Source organism: Dromaius novaehollandiae, chromosome W (genome assembly GCF_036370855.1).
Source record: "Dromaius novaehollandiae isolate bDroNov1 chromosome W, bDroNov1.hap1, whole genome shotgun sequence".
In the NCBI taxonomy this organism is placed as follows: Eukaryota; Metazoa; Chordata; class Aves; order Casuariiformes; family Dromaiidae; genus Dromaius; species Dromaius novaehollandiae.
The window spans coordinates 55,809,970-55,831,444 of record NC_088130.1 but is presented as its reverse complement, the minus strand read 5'-3'; the positions used below and the strand labels follow the sequence as shown (position 1 = coordinate 55,831,444).

General features: G+C 37.8%; 1 protein-coding gene across 5 annotated transcripts in view; it reads right to left on the bottom strand.

Annotated features, from left to right (window-relative positions):
• Positions 1 to 21,475, bottom strand: part of LOC112983602 (FYN-binding protein 1) — a 73,214-nt gene that overhangs the window by 30,990 nt on the left and 20,749 nt on the right. For all 5 annotated transcript variants that reach the window (XM_026100824.2, XM_026100828.2, XM_026100827.2 and 2 more), the window contains exon 2: positions 16,846 to 17,989. In XM_026100824.2, coding sequence (XP_025956609.1) covers positions 16,846 to 17,989 — 1,144 coding nt within the window. The remainder of the gene's footprint in view (positions 1 to 16,845; positions 17,990 to 21,475) is intronic.

Below are 21,475 nucleotides of genomic sequence, written 5' to 3'. Positions count from 1 at the left end.
TTACAAGTCATTCTTCACCTAGTCTCACTTCTCTGATTGCATCCGGGGGTTTCAGTATTTTCTCCAGCTGCCATCCTTCCTCCTGTTTTGGAAGTGCAGATAAGCCTAAGTTTGATATCAAGCCCTATCAAGCCATTAGCAAAAGGCTTTTTAAAAAACTTTTTAACTGTTTCCATAAGATTCCTTAAGGATAAAGCTCCAAGAACGTAGGGTTACAGGCTGAAAACTGTCATGGATTAGACTCTTCTCTCACATCATTGCCCTGACTCAACTGTAGAGTTGTTTAACTGATGCCTGGATTTTTTCCAGAGCCATTATACTATCTCATTTTGCGGGTATGTCTTACATTTCTTGATTCGTATGAACATTTGCATTTGAGTGAAGACACGCTTTGTTTGAATAAGCCAAGATTACAAATGATTGTGCTCTCTCTGTATGACTGCCTGTCCTCATTTAACTCTTCACAGTCTTTATTTCATCCGCAGACTTTTTCAGCGGTAAATTCCTATTGTTCCAAGGTCACTGATAACAATGATGGATTGCACTAAAGAACTAAGCATCTATGCGTAGTTAAATTCTTGAATTCTTTCAACCAACATATTCTGAACAAAGAATGAAGCCAGAAAGACTCAATTTTCATAAAAGCAATGTTAATTGGTATTATTTATACTCTTTTTCTGTGTTTCAATAGTGAATCCTATGTCAGTTTTCCATTGTGCATTTATATAGTCCATACACATCGTTGTGTATATGCAAAAAAATTTCATGAATAATTACATACATATATTATGCCACCATACATTATTACTTCATTGTGATGAGTCTGTGGGACTGAGGAAAAATTCTGCTTTGTATTTCTTTCATCTGATCTCTTTTGAGAGCCAGAGCTAGACAATAGGAAACTAAGCCAGGAAAGGACGCCAGATGCATTTTAGATTAAGTGCTTATTTTTAAAGGGCTGAAAAGCCTGTCCCTTTTAATCTGCATACATTGCTGGAATCTGTCAATTACTAAGGGATCATCATAATGGAAACATTGTTTGTTTGTTTTTTATTTTCTAACTATAGAACTGTCTATTCCCTGCCTTTAGAGGTGTAATTGTCTGCACTTACACTAACTGAGCCTGCTGTAGGTGTAAAACACATTAATTCTAATACTGAAAATAATGGGATGAGTTAGATAAGAAGGCAACACTCAGTATGAAAAAGCTGTTAAAATCAGGCGTATAGAGACAAAGCTATCACAATATTTCCATACTTTTTGTTTCCTGTTTTACTGGAGCATTTCATTTTGACCCCCATTCCATCTTTTTCTGTCTATGAGACACTTAGTACTTACAGTGAGAGCATAGAAAGGTTCTGTGCTGGTACTGGAACTGAAGTCAGTTCAGGACACTGATAATGAGAAGTCATACTGAAACTACGTCCCGGCTTCATGTGAACCCAAAGCACGCTCGCCACAGGAAACAGTGTTAAGGACCATGACTGCGCACTAGCCTTGACCACTAACCCCCTGGTTTCCAAATGGCCTCTTCTCCCTTCTTGCGACACCCAGCTTTTTCAGATTCTGTGCTGCACTGAATAAACAGATGCAGAAACTGAGGCTGTTAGCACAGAAAAAAAATAATGAGTGAAAGGGAATGAGTTCCTCCAAACTGTGCAGCTGTACAGGAGCTGAGAGAAACATGTTGTAGAAACTATCCCTGTAAAGTATCAAATACCACAATACACAGCTACTTGGGGTAACTTCTTTAATGATCCTCAGAACTCGAGTACTTGCATTAGAGCTGAGCACAAAATACTGCAAAGAAGGCTTGGGGAGCCTTCTCAGACAACTTCTACACATGCAACAACGAAAAGGTCACCTGCATTCTTGCAGAACAATCATTCTGCAGGAAGTTCAGGACATTGAAATTGTCTTGATGTATAACTTGTGACTTTGACCCTTGCCATTCCTGGCTTGTGAAAGAGAAGTACCAATGCCTCCACAGTAGCTAACACAACATCTAGAGAAAGAACCCATCTTCCCTTTTTTGTCCAGATATTCTATGTTCAGCAGCCTCTGGAGAAATCAACCTGAATATAACAGTTCTCAATAATTTCCACACGTCTCCTATGTGAACTCAAAGATAAACAAGTAAAAAGCCCAAAACCATCTTAGCTATTTGGAACTCGTGTACTCTATGTGGTCACAAGAGTGTGGCAACAAGTTTCAGGGCAGGATGTGAAAAACATCCACTCTCACCACGTTTGGTGGCTGTCATGAGGTGCTGTACTATGCAGTCTGGAGATGCTCATGCCTGAAATGTGTGGCAAGGTCTGAAGGGAAATCCCAACAGTGCTTGGAGTACTTTCTGGAGGAACACATGCAACAAGCAGCACTGAGGGGGTGGTAGGAATCTGGTGGGAAACTGTACTTTGGCCAGGAGTCGTTCTCCCTGGTCCTTTTCAAAACCATAAGATAAACTGGACTCGTGCAAGGGTGATATGAGCTCAAGTCTGACAAACCTGAAATGATACAGCTCTATTTATTCCCTCCCTAAATACAAGGCTGTCTCACTGCTTAGATGAGAAATTGACTCATAGATGGAGAACACTATCTCACTGTGAACATCTGTAGAACACAGTGGTCAGAAAAAACATATTTTTAAGCGCTTATACCTACAGTTCAATGTCCTTTGGTTGAAGATGCCAACCCTGCTGATCAATTCAACCTATATTTCAAGAGTATGTGATTCCTTGGCACTAAGCTTTTACATGGCAACAACCACAAATATAATTTCCATTATCTCCCATTAAGTAGGAAACTATCCTATCCTGGCAAATGATGACCTGGCTTCAGTTACTCATACTTCTGTCACATCTTGGGTTGACTGCAGCAATAATGCATACCTGCTCTCAAACTCATTAATGCTTAAGAAATTCCAGCTTGTTCAGAACAACTGTAGCGTATCTCCTCAGCAACAGTCTCTTGCAAATGCATTAACTTCCATTCTCTACACAGCAGAGACTTAGCTACAGAGACTTAACTTTGAGTTATAGTTCATGTATCAGGCTCTAGCATCTAGGCCATCCATTGCTTCATCCCAGAAATTTCTGGTCCAAGATTGCATGCTAAATGAAACTGGAGCTGAATAGCAACACATACCACACCACCTTCCATTTCAAATTCACTCTGATTGCACCTACTTTGTCATGACTACATAGCAATATACATATTTAAGAAACTGTTTTTCAGAACACGACAGTGCCTTGCACATTTCATGGGAAAGAACTGTTTCTTCAATTTGTATCTAAAGAGTAGACCACCTCCCTCTTTCTTTAGTCTAGAATATGACATTTGACAAGACCTTTTTCCCTTTGATCACTGATCCAGTGAGCTAACGGTCAGATGTCAACCCCTTCTGCTTTTATTAATGTAAAGAAAAACTAACAATGATCAGCTACTCCAAGGAGACTCCAAATATTCTTCAGGAAAAAGTGTTTGGAATTTTACATTTCTCAATGTATGTCATTAGCTTTTATAAAAAATGACTTTTGAGGATTTTTCAAGCAGTTACACTGTTGGTCAGAAGTTTTACATTTTGAAAGAAACATTCTTTAAAACAAAATGTTTTTGAGCTACTCTTTTCCACAGGTGTGAGTGTTGCTATGTCAAGGTGGGTCCTCAATCCTTTACACATCTATTGGTCCTTCTGTGGAACTCAGTTTTGTAACATTACACGTGTGAATCACCTGCCTTTCCTCCAGTGTACGTGCAATTTGTGTAAAATCAAGGAGCATCTGGAAGAAATAAAGCAGATCACAAAGAGGCTATACAAAGGCTGGCAGAGGAGGGTGTCAGCTTCTTGAAGAATCAGAGGCAAAGGAAAATGGATAGTAGTTACTGGACTATTCAGGCATTCTCCTTTCTAAGAAAAGACAAATATTTTAGTCATTTTTGGAAGAAGGAGACTTGATTTTAATTTCACTGATTTAAATTACTTATTGGCTGCAAACATCCACAAAACTGTAAACATTTAATGGATTTTTATAATATTTTACTGCAATATTTTGCAAATGCAATATGATGTTTCAGTTTTACTGCAAAACACTTCACCATTTCTACGTGCACGATCTGGGAAGTTTTCTGGGTTTTACAGTGAGTTTGCTAAGAAACTGCAGCAAGGTTTGTAGCAGCTGATCACCCACTTCCTACTTTATTCATAATTTGCAGAGAGCTGTTCTGTGCTCTGCTTCCCTAACCTGCATGTTCATTTAAATATAAGCCATTATTCTAGGTTTCACAATTATGCTGCTTTGGAGCTGCTAAAAGCAAGCAGCTATACCTGCAAAATTACTGAAGCTCAGTCCTTTTGATTATGCTATTGTCAGACATCCTGTAACAGGAGAGACGCAAAGTATTGGAGACACTGCTCATGCCATGAAAACAGAAATTGCAAAATATTTTGATTATTGTCCTTGAGTCCAGGTGCTACTTTAAGGAATGCCTGGATGAAACCTTTTATCCATTTTTTTTCTTTTATTCTGCTCAGCTCTTCTGCCTCTGCTTAGCCCTATTAGACCATAGAGCTGCGTTTTTCAGCTCTATACAAAGGAAATCACCTCCCACAAAAGGGGAATTCTTCAGCACAGGTCTCCATCCATTTTACGATCACTTTGCTGATATTTGCTCATACATCATGAAAAACATGATCAGAGCAGATGGAGAATTTGTTTGTCCCTCTTTTTTATGCAGAACTTGTCATTGTTCTCAGTTGGGAAATCTTGTTTCCAGAGCAATTGCACAGACTACCTCAAGGTTATTAAATATCTGGCACCTATTTGATGCCTTGTATTCTCAAAATGACTTAGGGACACTTCCAGACCACATACTGACCAGAGGGTTTTTCCCATTTTATGTGAGAATGTAGAGACATACAGATGAAGGATAAACAACATCAGAAAGTGAGCGTCTAAATCTAGATTTAAGGCTGACGATCAGAAAAATACTAAGCACTTATGTAATCCTGCTCCCAAAAGAAAACCCACAAGAAGTACTATGGTACATAAAAGCTTGCAGGACTGAGCCTTCTGGTGACTACAGATGTGGCTAGATACTGTATTCAGAACACTTAGTCTGTTCAGTGCTGACTGGCAGGAGGGAAGCGATTGCAAACTACGGATGTGTAAGCATATGCAGAAACTTGTCCTTGAGGAACAGTACTAAGGGAGAGCACAGAATTAACTCCCCTTTGAACCGACAGATAAAACTTTTCATTGTCTGATGCGTAATTGTAACAATTCTTTTTTTAATGAGAAATATTTATAAACATGAGCCAGTTAACTTTATATTGTACAGTTATCACTTCATATGCAAAAGAAAAAAAAGGAAGTATTCAGAAATGGAGGACAAGTAAGATAGCAAAAGCTTAAAATAAATCAGTATATTTGACAGAGAAGGCAAAAGAGAATGTGTATGTGGAGGCAAAGGCAAGGAAAAGAAAATGTACTGGAACAAACTTACTTAAAATGTGCCCATATATTTCCCAAAGCAACAAATTGATGGAGAGGTTGATAATTTCATTAACCTATTGTTCAATTTGAAAAATATTTACATCATTAGTATGCAGTTCTAGTTAAAAATTACTCATATGAATATAAACTCTGATACTCTATATGAAACTTCAGTTGCATAAAAAATCTCACACAACAAAGCTCTGCATTGAAATCTTGGGTTTTTGCACACTTTCTCTTGAAGATCTGCAAACAAGGAACATCATTGTTCCAAAAGCATACAATTTAGGATGGTTCGGTTTTGGGTGGTAACTAGCGACATCAGAAATGTTCATTAACAAAATGAATCTTTTAGGATAAAGTTAATTTTAGAACACCATTTGAGAAGCTTCCTAATAGCTTTACTATGAAACGTTTAATACTTTTGTTTGTCTTTACCAGTGCTGAATATTTACTTTAGGATTTAATAATTAAGATCAAAGCTTTCAAGAATGACTAGTAGTTTTATATAATGAACTATCTGGACGCCTAACTCAATAAACCTTAAAGGAATATGATTTTCAGAATCCAAATAAAAAGAACTTGATGAAAATCATGTTTTTGAAAAATGTCTTGACTGGACATAAAAGATTTAAGCATGAGAGGTTATTGTCTTTGAAAATAGGAGTTATAGAAATCTGTTATATAAGCCTGCATCACTTGAAAAAAAGGTTCTCATATCAATTTCAGTGGAAGGCTATGTATAATTATGTTCAATGCAGATAGCTGTCTTCTCTGATAACATATCTGACTAAATCCTACACAAACTTTTTTCTAAAAATCCGAGAAAAAGAAATTAAAAAAAAGTTCACGTTGGTATTTCACGTTAAAGTAGATTCCCCAAAGTATTCCATAAAAAGGTAAAATCTGAGTTCTGGTTTTGAATTGTTTTTACTATGGTCATTTTTAATGTTCTCTCTTTCTTGTGACCTTGAGAGGATGTTTAATAAAATTATTAACATTGCTTGCTAATAATAACATTCTTGCTTAAAAAGTTCTGCGTGCACCTTTGGAAGGATGAATACAAAATAATAAGAGTAAAACTTCATATAAATTGTAGGAAATTTTTAGAAGAAATTCTGGAATCAGTGATAATCAGATACTGTCCCTTATCTCAGACATGTGTGAAACCTCCAGCCAGAGGCTGTGGCTGTTTCTAGATGATATCTGAGGTTACTTAAGCGAAAGTGGGGATTATATGTGCCTTTTCTTGACACTAAGCTAAGGTGTCAGCGAAGATGTAAAGGGGAACAGACACAAAGAGCACACATTGATATCCTGGAGGATATCATTTGGCAGAACTTGACCAAAGGAGTCTTACTCACCTAAAACACAGAGTGACCAATACGAAAGCAAATGTGCCTAAACTACTACTTGAATCTAACAATCCTTTCCTGTGGCAAAAATGCCAGCTTCTAGCATCAGCACCCAACGCTCCATGTGATTCTTAGATTCGCTTCAGGACAGAATACCAGCTGCAGACAGTATGGATTGCTCTGCTTGAGAACCTCTTCGGATTAGAGAGATGCATCATCAGGCTACAGACTAGGGATATGTCTATAGCTCTCCTGTTGGACCTATTTATTTTTGATTCCCCTGACAAGCAGAGATTCTTGCTGCCCAGATGAACAGATATGCCTTGAAGTTGCTCATGTATTTCCTTTCAGAGTCGATCCAGTCTACAGAACCGTTAACAGTCAAGTTCCACATGCTGAATTTTCTCCTTGACATTATTCGGTTTTTGCTGAAACCACTGTGAAAGATGCTTAGAAACATCAGCTGAAGATCTGGAAGTAGTCAGACAAAAATACGTCCCACATATGCTTCAGGGAAGAAAACAGTTCCTCTCTCCCACAGACTGTCTAGCTTCAGTTAGCTGAATTCAGATCTCAGTGAAAAAAACTGGCTAAATGCAAAGCTAGGCAAAATACTGAAATGATATTATAAAAAATAGGGAAACTGCCTCCCATCCTTCTTAATATATTTATGAACTAAACATCTGCCACTGAAGCAGGGAAGCTTCTTTGCTCATCTTTCTTCCTTCTCTGTCCCCATGATTACTGGGTGCCTAATTTACTGCAACAGCAGAACACTTTCGTATACACCTGCAACTTAAAACTTGCAACCAAGCATGGTTATCATGGACTTTGTCCAATCTTAGTCACTGCTATTCATATCTACAAATAAGGCTAAACATCCTTAAAAAAACCAACATGCTGCATTCTCTTTACATAATGCTGCATCCAGTCTCCTCTAGCAACATCATTCATAATGAATGCCCTCTTTCCCAGTGAATGAGTCCACTCTAAGATCCTTTCCTGATATTTGCAGAATTGGCTGCAGCTGCTTGAAAGAACAGATTTTTCTTGTCTATATGGCCGCGCATCATGTTTGGACTAAGGCTTATTTCTTCAGATTATGTTATTAGTAACTTCATCAGTGGGGAACTTCAGGAGTGTGGGAGATAGACAAGATGGAACAAATTATTGTTCAGAAGAATGACTGTGGACATTATCAACAGTTTTTTTTTATTTGCACGCACAAAAAGCTACTCAAATTCGCGTCCCCTACACAGACCAAATCAACCAAAGTTAAATAACATTTCTTAGTTAAACTATTTCCTCTACAGGGGAAAACAAGACAGTGATGTACTATAATTTTTTTTTTGATACCTAGTGGGATACTGAGACAATTCAAAGCAGTTTTAAAACCAGAGTTTTAATAAAATTTATATCAACTGCTGCTAAGTTTTTTCAGAGCATTGCAAATCTTGCTGCAACAACTCTGACCCACTCATCTTGTTTGTTCCCTTTTGTTTTCTCAGCTGACTTCCAGTCCTTCAAGTGACATGGTCATGGAAAGGCAAAAATAACCCTACTTTCCCTCTAAATGGTACAATTTGAGTTGAAAAAAATAGAGAAATAATAATAATCAGGCACATGCAAACTACAGGAGAATAGATATTTCTCTGCAATAGAAGCAGAAAACACATTTTACTCTTTCGGAAAAGTTGTTATGGAAAAATTCAAAGCGCAGGAGTGCTCAGCCATCCAGAAAATCAACTGATTTTTTAAAAAAAGGGATTTAGCTTGGACACTTAAATATGAAAACACTTGGTCCAGTTTTGTATAGCTATCTCAAATTAAAAAATTATGCATGCTGAATAAGTTTTACATCTGCGAATCAGTAAGGAAATACTATTTAGACAATAGAAATTAAGATTTCTAAGCTGGAAGAGAAACTTAATCACATATCAGACTTAAATATTTAGCTATATGCCAAACATTCATGTAAGCAGAATATAAGACATTTATTTGAAGCTAGCTAAACTTAAGAACTTTAGGGTTCAAGATACACTCTCCAAAAATTGTACCAGCAATGTGTCCAGAACTTCATAATCACAATATCTTTATGTATCTGTGGAAAAATATTTTTTCCAGCTGTACCATACATTACTATACAGGCACAAAGTGCCTACAAAGTAGTGTGATGTTCTGGATTCACTGCATTGCTACAATCAGTTGCAAAGCAGATTTTCAGCAAAATATGTGGCAACTTAAAAAAATGGGAAAATTTTAGACAGCTCATATCATTCTTTTCAAATTCTAACTTTAAATTTTTAATAGCATTTGTATTCACATTATATTCTGAGATGGGGCAGACTTCAGAATACTTGTGGCAGTGTTACAGCAGAACTACTCGTGCTATGACCCAAGTAATGCAACCGGATGATAAAGAATCCTAAGAAGTGTTTCTTCATATGAACCAAAATAGGGCTAGAAAATAACAAGATTTCAAAAACTGAAACAAGAAATCATAACTCAAGGAGAGGGCAATTACTCAGTTCCACAAGTTTTACTGTTTCTTCTCCAGAATAATTTCCTTTCTGTCACCTTCCATGAGAAAGTAATAGCTGTCTTTCTTTCTTCTCTCCTTTAAAATTTTCCTTATAAGTAGCGGTCTCAGTACTTGTCCACAAAGAGTCCTTTTGTATGTGGAATAATCCCTAACAAACTGGGCTGATCTCCCAACATCCAGCACTGACCCCCCCTTGAGGCCGGACCCTGGATTCTAGTGCAGTGTACTGTGTCAAGTGTTTCAGCCAGTCCTCTGCAGAAGTCCACACGTATTCAGCAGTCATTACGTAAATACTTTGATTCAAACCAAAAGGGGCCCAAACCAATTTGAATTTTAGGCTTATTCAACAGAATTAATAGGTACATTTGCATTGTTTATCTTCAAAATGTTAGATTCTGAAGTTCTAGTTGACTCCATGTGACTTAGCACAGTGAACTGCAGGAGGGACCCCAGAATCCATACAGACTACAGCTGTATACATGAGAAAAATATATTTCTGTGCCTATCATTAATACTATGAAATAATCAGTCCATATCTCACTGTTAATTTTATTACAACCAGATCTTCTGGAAGGCAACAAGTGAGCCATATAAGGCCTAGCAAACAAAAATGGAGGTATTTAGGATCTATGAATGAACTGTCCTTTGTCCTTTGGCTTTTTAACAGATACATTTCTTTCCTTTTTAACTGTGAAAACGTATATTACATTGTTTTAAAGATACTGCAAACCATTGTAGCTAAGGAAATAATCAAGAGCAATGAGTTTAAATACAGATTTGAAATATTTTTAAGATGTAGTAATTTTTGTGTACTTTTGCTTCCTAGTACACTAGCACAGCAAGTTGTACCCAGAACAATCTTCTCCAGGGAAATACTAAAGATTGCTTTCAATCAAGATTTATTTTATCTATATTTTGGATTAGATTTATCCATTTCCTTAGGCAGAATAATAACTTGTCGTCTTAGTATTTTTTCTGGATGGTTATATTAATTTTTAAATTGCAATGATTTCACTTTTTCAACGCTGCAAGCCATACTATCAGCTTAATTTGTAGTCTCTCCTCATATTTTAGCAGAAGCGTAGGAGAAATCTGTGATCTCTTAAAGCCAAAACTTCTAAAAGTTTTCAGTGGGGCAGGATATCATCTATACCATTAATAGTCATCTTTGCTGCAAGGCTCTTAAAAAAATTAAACAAAATTTTCTCTCATTGAAGCAGACTGAAGGCATGTATCCAGTCACTGTTTATTGGAAAAAAAATCTTAAATGCATATTCTATAATTATGGCATTTATTTATAGTCTGGGAATGAAGATGTGAGCATAAAGCAAACATTGACGGAAAATTAATTCAACTGGTCTGTTGAACTGACAGATTTATTAATGAAAGATGGCCAAAGAAATAATATTAAAATTATAAAGGAATTCAAACCTCTTTTTTGAAACTCATATAGCAATCCCATGAGTCAGACAACTTACTTGGGGCCACATCCACACATGATGTCATTAAACTTCTACCTAATATGTATGCTGTACAGGATTTCATACTCTGTGGTCTGATTTTCATGATAAATGAACAACCCTGACTGTACTTGAGCTGAGCTGAGGATCTTTCTTCAGTTCTGGGAACTTCAAAATTTGATTATCCGGGTTTTCAGAGATGTAAACTATTTCAGTGCAGAGCTTCTGAAAAAGAATGCTTGGGGATCTCTCACATTCAGAGGAGAGGAAGATCCCTAGAAGAAAGCTGAAGAGCTTCTACTTTAGTTTCCACTAAAAGTTACGCACAACTACTACTCCAAAGTTTTAGTTGCTGTCAGCAGATCCAGTTAAGTTCTTGACAGACCTATATTGTAATAAATTCAACTTCACATCCGTAGTTTTCAGATAGATTAATGGTGGAACGATAGTAATAGACATCAACATCATGAAATCTAATAAAAGATTAGGCAAAAAGACTTGAACATCTTATACTTCAAATTTCCACAGTCTCACTTAAGTGTATTTTTAGTATAGCTTAGAAGTCAAAGCTTAACATTTTAGCTATGTAACAGTCAAAATAGAAGCATTATGTTGCACACAATTGTCATGCTATTCTTAAAAAAAAAAAAAATCACTTTAACACTTCCTTAAGCTGTACAAGTTTTTACGGCATGCTATAGTTCACACACACAAACAGCCATCACATACATTACACACTGCTACCACTCCCCCACCCTGAACTGTATTGTTTGATATCATCAACTAGTTTTAGTTTCATGTCTTACAAACAGATGATTTGGCTTAAGTTGCAATTCTTTTTATGGACTTACACCTTAGTACTGAGCTGCTGTGTAACTTTAGCCAATGTAGCAGTGAAGTAAAAAAAGAAAACCTACAGTGACCTTTTCAATCCTGCTTCTGCAATCATATACACACAAGAGTAAGTATATTCCAATACAGAACACTGGAAAGGAGTCAAACATTTTAATAAAAAACCTGACCATTACCTGAGTTCTCACAAATAATGCATCATTCTAAGGATAATAGAGCCTGTAAATTGGTACTTCTATGGATGAAAATATTCATGAATCAAGTTTTAAGGTATTTGACAACACAGTATTTCTTTTGTTTGAAACCATGCTGCATAAACAGCAGTGACATCCTGTGATTAAAAAAATACCCTATTCTTTATAAATTTGGAGGCTGTAATTTCATCTTGCCACAAGTAAGAGCAGTAATTGGCTGGTTCTAATGGGCTTTGCACAGACAGTTAAGACATTCACCATCCTCAGGAGTGGTATTGATTGTTAATTACCTTGCCAATGGAGTATTGTGATACCTTTGACAATGCAATTCATGCTCCGCATTTTCCTTGCTTCTTTTTCTCTGTCTTATCTATTTACACAGCTCAGAGAAGTGTATCACTGTGTGCATACACAATATATAGCACAACAGACCTCCAGCAGTGACTGCACACCCTACTATTACCCAAATTATAAACTGGAAGATTTCTTTTATAGGTATTCTTTTCTCACTGATTCAGTACAGTTGCCTGCCATTTCTCCAAACACAGTTTTAAATCCTCCTCTTAGCAGAAGCCCCAGTGTTGATCATCCATGAGGTAGATCGAGGTAGGTAGAACGCTGGGGACTCTGAACCTCCAACCGACTGTGTGTGGCTGGCCATCTGCACACACACAATCCCACTGAAGTCAGCCCAGGTGCAGTTCTCTTCTGAAAGCAAGAGCATGGCCTCACTTGGAAAGCTGTCAACAAAATGACTTTGCTTCTCTCCTTGTTTCTACAAAGCCCTGCTTGTACTTCTGGGTGTTTGTTTTAATTGTCATTTTATTATTTTCTGAATCTAGAAGATATATGTATTCCATTAATTCTGAGCTGATGTAAATATGTTCTGCTCTCAGGGAAAATGGCTTTAGTGTGATGTAACACAGGAATTTACCCATCCAGGGTCCCATGTATTCACTGAACCAGACAGGAATTTTTTAAAACTTATCTTCACTGGAAAATACTAATTCATCAGAAGATGAATCAAAAACTTTTCTCAGCAATGTACTTGTATCTACAAAAGTTTTATCCAGAAAAGTTTTTCAGGACCAGATGAAAATTTCTTGTCAAAAGCAAGACCAGCACCAAAACAGCAACTCTTAGCATTCCTGCAAGAGTGGTGGACAGTCTAAGTCCTTCTCCCACACATGGATAAGATTGCTGCATCTGAGGTGAGTACTTCATCCTCCATGGTACAAAGTTATTTCATGCTTAGTGAATACTTGGTTATGAAATCACAGTAAAGCAGCTTCAATGGGAAAGGATAACAAACAAAAAAGGACTGAACTGGTACTTCTGAGAAAGCCAAGTTTAAACTCCTGATTCAAATTAGGCAGTACAAGGTTTTCTGTATCCCAGGCATGTGCCCCTAACACAAGTATAAGAATTGCCTTGTGTAGAGCTTTTCTCTTCACAAGGGACACCACAAAGCCTAACTTTTGTCCTAGCAGAGATCAGCAAAAAAATGTTCAAATCTCAAAAAGCCTTGCTGAATGAGAAAGCCATTTCCATTGCTTGTTCTTCTTGTTACGTGGCACCTGAATCACAGCAGAAAATAAAGCAACTCTGACAAGCTGCTGTTTATGAGGACAAAGTAATGAGCAGAAAGATCTTGTGCTGTGGGGGTGGCATCTTCCTGACATGACTTTGATTCTTGAAATGACAGTTTAAAAAAAAAAAAAAGAAAAAAAAAGAAAAGAAAGCAATTCAGTTTAACTGTCTGTTCTGTCGAGAGCAGGTAGGTTTTGTCATTCAGGTCTAACGTTCCACGAAATCCAACAGCAATGAATAAGACTTTGTCAACTTGAAAACTAGTTTCTTCAGGGTTTGTTTTAGAAAACCTGGTTTCTCCACCAAAAATGTTATACAAAAAATTCTGGCCACAGAAATGATCTGCATTAATTGAAGCCAAACACAACATCAAGGCCTCCATGCAGACTTTACAGGGGAAGGCTAAAAGTTCAGGGCCAATACAAACAGCTTCATATTGATGTGGTTTCTAAATCTTTCAGTCTTGCCCTGACCAGAAGAGAGTGAGGCAGAGAAGACCATGGCTGCCCTATCCGTTCTACTCAGTCAGGCCTGCAGTCTGCAACACGTGCCGAGGACAGCTCGTGCTGCTGCACGGGGCAGCTCCGTCCTTAGGGCCCTGTTTGCAGAGTGACTCATCCAGGCTGTAGCTGCACTTGCGCTGGTTAGTGACCACTTGAGAGTCTCCTTCTGGCAATAGTTCTGGTATTATTCTTACAGCCCTATTCACATGACAACCTCAGTCTTCATTTTAAATGTCTAGGATATATATTTCTAACCTTCAATTTTAAAGAAAACAGGATGAAAATAAGCATTGTGACAGTAACCGCATCAGAACCAGAAAAAATAAACTCATCTCTCTCATTTAAAAAATAATCCAAGCACCATCATTTTGTAATTAGTTACAGTTAGGGGTGTTTTTCAGCCTTGATCAGGGCTTCTCAGAGTTCTAGTTAGCAAAGTTCTTATTGTTTTTGTTTAATCTCTGGGACTATTTTTCACAGTCTCTGATATCATTTGCTGAAAATGCTTTCTGTCCATTTTAAGATTGTCCTGGGCACTGGAGTAATGCTAGTCATGCTGAACAGTGCTCTCTGGAGAAGGGAGAGCTCTCAAACTGCTGTAAATCAACACAGCTCTTTTAAAGAGATGCACAGATTTACAACATTTGAGGATTTGGCCCTGGTCATGAATTTGTGAGAACATTTCCATAAATGTAGCATGACTCAGGAAAACAAGAATGTGCCAGCTGACAGGAAAGTACACGTTAAGTTAGTGATATGCTGTTAATTTTTAAGTAGCAGGTAACAGAATATAAAGCTGCACACATACTCTGAGTTTTTAGTGTGGCATTTTGTCTTTAGAGAGACTCAGCTCCGAGCCTTTTTATCTGGTCATAATCCCTTTTAATGTCTTCTTTCTCCAGAAGGCCATTCGTTGGTGCACTATAAAGTATAGAAACCCATGCAATGTTATATTCTAAATAAGCAAAGCACAGGGACAAATTTCATATAAATTAAACTACATTAATGTACCTGAAGTATTTATTGCGTATGAATAGGTTGGGGTTATTCAGAGCATCTGTTGTCAACTCCATCTAACTTATACACTCTGAATCACATCACGGGGCATCTCCCTCATCCATTGACTATATTGAAAATTTAAGAGTCTGAGTCTGATCTGTTTAATTACATTTAAGAGAGATTCTTAAAGTAGACCATGGAAGGGAGTGTGAAACATCCTTCATTGTCAGAAATTATTTACCTCTATGTATCATCTGGCACAATTTGTTGCAGGACTTAAGGATGGTTAAAATGACTTGAGCTACAAAAAGAAGTGAGGACTGAATATATTTTCTGCTTTAGATGAAATAGCTCCTCAGCTCAATGCATTACAAAAAAAAAGAATTTAACACAATAATAATTTTTTTTGGTCCTTGTTTCTCTAAGATGCACTCAGATCAAGAACAGCTTTCCTCTAGACCTATATAACTTAGAACTTTGATCTAAAAATGTGACTAAGTTTCTCATGTAATCATTGTTCCCAGGGCCTGACACTGTAAGAAAAGAGAGAAAGCTTCTTTCAACTACTATAAAGCCTGTAATAGAAGTGTGGCTACTGGAAGCACCCATTCCAGTTAGAGATAAGGGTAGCTGATTTTAAAATTGCCAAAGAATGCTTAAAATACTTTGTGGAGGAGGGGGGAACCTTAACCCAAAAGTTTTAAACGCATGTGGTTTATAGGAAAATTAAGGACGTTGAGAACCTTTGAAAAACTCATCTCTTCTTTTAGGAGGTGACACCAAATTTCTGGTTATAACTGCAGGAAATTACATTCTTAAATTATGGCCTCAGATTTTCAGTGACATCTTTTTGAGTACCCCAGAAACAATTTATATAGTTGTTGCAACTGATCTTATGTGGTGAAAGGCATGTTTTGAAGCAGAACTCTTTGAAGGAGTGCAGCCACAGCAAGTTCTTTTGTTCACAGAAATATGTGTTACTGTAAGGAGATTTTGTACAAGGAAGTAAATACTCCCAAATATTTCAAATGTTATAAAGAATCTCTCATCTCTCTCACACACAAAATCTCAATTTTTATATAAACCTAGTCACAAGCCTTAACATTCATGCCTGGATTACAACCATCAGAAAGTTCAGAGGCTTGCTTCTTCATAAAAAGAGTGAGGCAGAGCCTCAGCTGGTACAAACTGCTGAAACCATGCAAATCTCACAGAAACACTAAGTGCACAAGCTGTTTATAGAATCTGGATTGAGCTCTGATTTTAAAATCCAAGCAACTCCATGTGGAGCATGTGGAACATTTGATTCTGTAGCTTTGTGTAGCGTTCAACTTTCTAGACATATTTTAAAATGTAGCATTTTATAGGCTCACATCGTGGTTAATCATTGTCAAAAGCAAAAAAAAAAAAAAAAAAAAAAAAAAAAAAAAAAAGGTGTGGTTGCTGCAGGTTGTAGTATATCATTTAGATAGCCATCAAGCTGTGCCCAGGAAGTTACTTTTGAGAACAGGACTCAGTATATCAACACCTCATTTATAGGAAGTCAGAACTTAAATGTCTGAGAAATACTTAAACTGCTTGATAGAGCCACATTTAATTACTTTTCAATAAAAAACAAACAAAATAAAGAAACCATTCCTCCTACACTCTATATTGTTGTGGGAGGGAGAATATGATTTTAATTTCTTTCCAGTGCAGAAGAGACACAAGCATAGGTTACAGCTTTAAAGGGGATTTGTCTGACCTACAGATCATGTGTTATTTCTGGATAGAAGAGAGGATTTCACCTTAAATGAATACAGTACTAAATGGGTAAAAAAACCAAATTCCCAAGAAAACAACAGAGAAGACTTACTGTCTCTTGTGCTGTTCTTCCTGAACCTTTCCAGGTCCACATTTGGGGGTCTGCTGGGCTTCTGTGGGGGCTGGCCCAGTGTGAACAACGGCGGCAAAGCCTTCCGCTTAGGGGTTGCCAAGTTCTTGTCTCCATCCTCTTTTTCTTGTGACCCACCCGATAACCTTCCTGCAGCAAACGCAGTGTTTGTCTTAAGGAACTTGGAGGGAGATGAACCAGATTGTTCCTGACTGATCCTGTTGAGAAAGATATTCTTGGCTGCACCCACTCCCTTTTCTTCAGGCTTTTCCTCCACATTTTTGGGGATGACTTGAGATGAGCCGGACCAATTGCCAGTAGGTTTCAGAGCCATATTTGAAAAATGACTGCCTGCAGCTTCTGCAGCGTTGTTACTATCTTCATCTGTTTCCTTTGCTGCTATAAGTGAGTTTATTTTTGGTCTTGGGCCTGACAGTCCTTTGTGCAGAAAAGCATTTCTGTTAAAAGTGTCTTCATTATGGGAGACTTCATGGTTTACAGAAGGTTTCTGTGCCAGAGGTGGTTTAGAGAAAGGAGTTTTGGGCTCATTTTCTTGTGTTGCAGCAGTGAACTTTTCCTTAACTCCAGCTACTTTTGAAAATACTGTTGGCTCACTCTCTTGTGATGCAGAATTCAAATTTGGTTTGGGTCCCAAAGGCTTTTTTTCTTTCTCTTGAGGAACAGAATTAAGGAACTTCCCTGGAGGTTTTGGATACAGAGGCCTTGGCTCTTCTTTTGCCAAGTCACTGGATTTGCTGGGGGTCTTAGGACATCCAGCTTTTGCATCATTTTCTCTGTTAGTTGCCTGAAGCTGAACCCCAAACCTTTGAGCCACTGGTTTCAAATATGGGGGCTTAGGATCCTTTTCTGTTTTATCATCAACTACAGGCTTGACCCCCAGAGGAGGCTTAGAATGAACAGGCTTGTGAAAGGTACTGGGTCCTGAAGGAGAAGCTGCATTTCCTTGACTTGCAAATTTCTCAAGTGCCGCTTTCCTTGCCTGTAATCCTGAATGGATGGGTTGTCCTGGGACTTTGAAGGGTCGGCTGTTTCCAGAAACATCCTCTGTGGGGCTGTTACCTGCGTTAAATTTCGCCATGAGTGCCTTCACATCTGCCTTGCCATCCTATGATCATAGAGAAGAAAAAAAGAAACAGCAGCAATGAGAAAGTCTCAGTTGCAGTGTTCACACATACTGTACTTTAAAGGGTTTCCTGGTCTGAGGCTCACAGTACTACTGATTGGCTGCAGAGATATTGTAGCACATCTTCCTGTAGGGCTGAAGAAGCTAAAAGAGTATTTTTGTTATATCCTTGCTGTGGTTATACAATCTTTTAAATTTCTCAGTGCAGGTACTGCTTTTAGAGGGTGGTCATTCAGCTCCTTTTGTGTATACTATCTGTTTATTTGTGGAATTGGGAACTGACACCTGTCAAATATATTAAAAATAGCTACTACTTTAAAAATAAGGTATCCTTAAAAATATATGAGACTTCTGAGTTGAGAAGCATAGAGTGGGCTGAAAACTGGATTATGTACCAGACTACTGTTATTTCTGCCAGCTCTCTGGAGAACTGAAAGTTCCTTTGTGAAAGCAGAAAGTCTTCTGGTTTGGGAGGGGGCTCAGTTTTCCCTTCCCTTCTCAGCAGTTTTCTTCCCTCCTCTTCCCCACCTCCCCCTCTTTTGTCCTTGTTTCTCTTCTCCATTTTGAATCTGAAAGCAGTGTATGGATAGACAGAAAATGAAAATACATGGTGTAAAGCAGGAAGAAAAGACAATCAATAAACCCAGATACTGTCAAAAAAACTTGGGTAAAAAGAGAAAAAAGATGAAAAATTCTAAGGGGGTAAAAGCTTCATTTTAAAATTTTTTATTTGGTCAGCTCTATTCAATACCTTTCAAGATCAGTCTTTAATATAAACAGAGAGCAAATGCTCAATATAGTTAACGTTTGGTGCAATTACTTCAAAGTGCAATGAAGGATCAGGGCCAAGAGAAGGGAACAGGCTGCACTGGGCCGGGCCGGGGCCACCTGTGGGTTCTGAGGTCCCTCAGCAGCAGGACTGCTTTCCCAGCAGCTAGCCGCAGCCAGGCTATCAGCAAGTATGCTGACATACAGGGTTCACAACTCGGGTTAAGTAGGATCTCTGCTGGGTCTGGGGGTTAAGTTTAAGTTTGGTGGTATAAAGCAGGGATGATTTAACTAGTAAGAGCGTTGAATCATTTGTTTAAAAGCAAAGGACTTTCACTACATAAGTAATGGGCTGAACAAAAATTTTAGGAAACAGAAGGAGGAACTGTGTCTTCATTTGGTAGTGCAGGGCACAAGGTCAGCGACGCTGCGCGTTCAGTCATATACCAATTTTAACTTCATTCACATGAGCCTCTGAATTGGAGCTGTCAGCTCTTTTGCCTTTTGTTTGATAGTTCATGTAATGTGGTACAGTCTGTCATGTAAGAATAGTTTTACCTCTGACTTTTATGTTGTCTTTTTTTTTTTTTAATTTGCTATTCTTTCAGTACCACCAGCAAATTCAGTCATTTCAAACTCTGTATTGTACTACAAAGTTACTTGTAATAAAGGCAGCCAAAACAAGTGCTAGATTGATATACATGAAACCTCTCCCTGGAGCACCAAATTGTTATCTTTTTTGCTCATGTAGGGAAGGGAGGAAGTTCACATTTACTATAGAGATTATCAGGGTTAAGCTATCTACTGCTGGTTGGTGCACACACACACGTATACTGCAGACATACATATATGTATCATCAATCATTCAAGATTTCCTGCATAACACTTCAAAAAGCACTGCTTTTACCCACCTGAGCAGAGAGTTAAGCAGTGCCAGAAAGAAAAACAAAGCTTTCTGGCTCTGATCTCGCTTGACTCATGCTAATGCACTTTTTTTTTTTTTTTAAATAACTTCTGTAACAAAATCTAAACCATCAGAGATATTAAAACTTTCCCTTAGTGCTTAAAGTCTTCAGGACTTGTAAGTGACAATCTGATCAGCTGCTTGGACACATTCATTTCATAAGCTGTAGGAATAAATGGATTTTTTTGTTGCTTGTTTTGTTGCTCTGTTGCTGAAATTTAAGAAAATTTACTCTGTTAAACTACAGTAATGTGAACCTTCTGGACAAGAGACATTCACCAAATAGTCCTAGTGGAAGCTGGAAATATGGCTTTGAAGAAAACTTTTCTTGTTATGACCTGTGGTTTCTGAGCAGTCTTCTATATTTTTGTAACAGCAACACCAATTACATCAATACATGCTTTCAAACGCATTAAACAATTCACTTTTGCCATATCAAGACAGTTTACTTTCTCTAAGGCCTACTGAAGTCAGTGTATTCTTTTAAGGAATCTTTTTCCCAGTACTGTGAACAGACCCCAAACCTTTCCCAAGCCATACAAAGGTACAAGTTCTTTCAAGAGTAAAGAGCGTAACTAGTGGGGATGTGCAAGGCTTACAATCAACAACGTATCCTCTCTCATTTACTTACAGTGAGTAGTAAGTAGTACGGATAACAATCTAAGAAGAGAGCAGGAAAATCTGTGAAATCTTTCTGTTTCCCTTTGATGTATGTCATCACTTCCTCTTTTAATAGGCTTGCTTTATATTAGGAACCATAGGGTGGATTCCAATGCCCTACCTGACTGGCCGGGTAGACAGATGGGGAACTGGGAAAAAGAGGATCTTGTATTCACGGCTCTGCTCACAGAATAATCCCCACACTTTGTTTCCTTTCCCAGGAGGGATGGCAGTTACCTATTCTATTAGCACATATAAGAGGTTGTAGTTCATGAAATGGGAACTTGAAAAGATTATGAAGTTAGATTAAGTTAACCCCTACCCTTCCCACCTAAAGGTGAAGTGCCTGTTGGACCGAAGCGTCTCATGCAATAACCGGTTGGGTTATTTTCTGAACTTCCTGTTTGCAGTCTATTGGGAAACTCAAAGCAAAATATTTTGGCCTTTCAGCTCCTGTTCTGAACTGGAAGCAGCACACAAAGTGCAAAATATTTCTTTTGAGAGGAGATGGTTGCATTATTTGAATGTGTTTGCTCGAATCTAGAACAATACCCAGTTTTTCATTCTCAAGCCATAAATTCAGCTGGGAGATTTTTCTACACAGCCCTTTTCTCAGCCACTCATTGCCTTTAACAAGGCCCCACACAGATACCAGGATACAGTTGTACATAATTCTTCCAGGACTAGATCTTAATTAAAACTTCAGTGTAAACAATTGCAGTTCTCCTTTATTTTCAGTATAGGTGCACATTTTTGCATAGAAGCACAGTATAAAGAGAACACAAGAAATAAGGGTACCAACTCTATTTTTCCTGAATTTACTGTGAATATTTCAGTCCCTACTAGCAGCCCGATTAGGAAAAAAAAAAAAAAAAGCCATAAATATACTCTCATTATTTACTTTCCAGTCTCAGTATAGTGAAAAGATCATTTCACATCAACTTCACACACATTTTGCATCCCCTTCAAACAAATAGCAACACTAGATCAATCAAAGGAACAGCAGACATGTATGCATGCACTCCTTTAAGCAAATGTTTAAGCAAATGTTAAGCAAAAGTTTAAGCAAGTGAAAG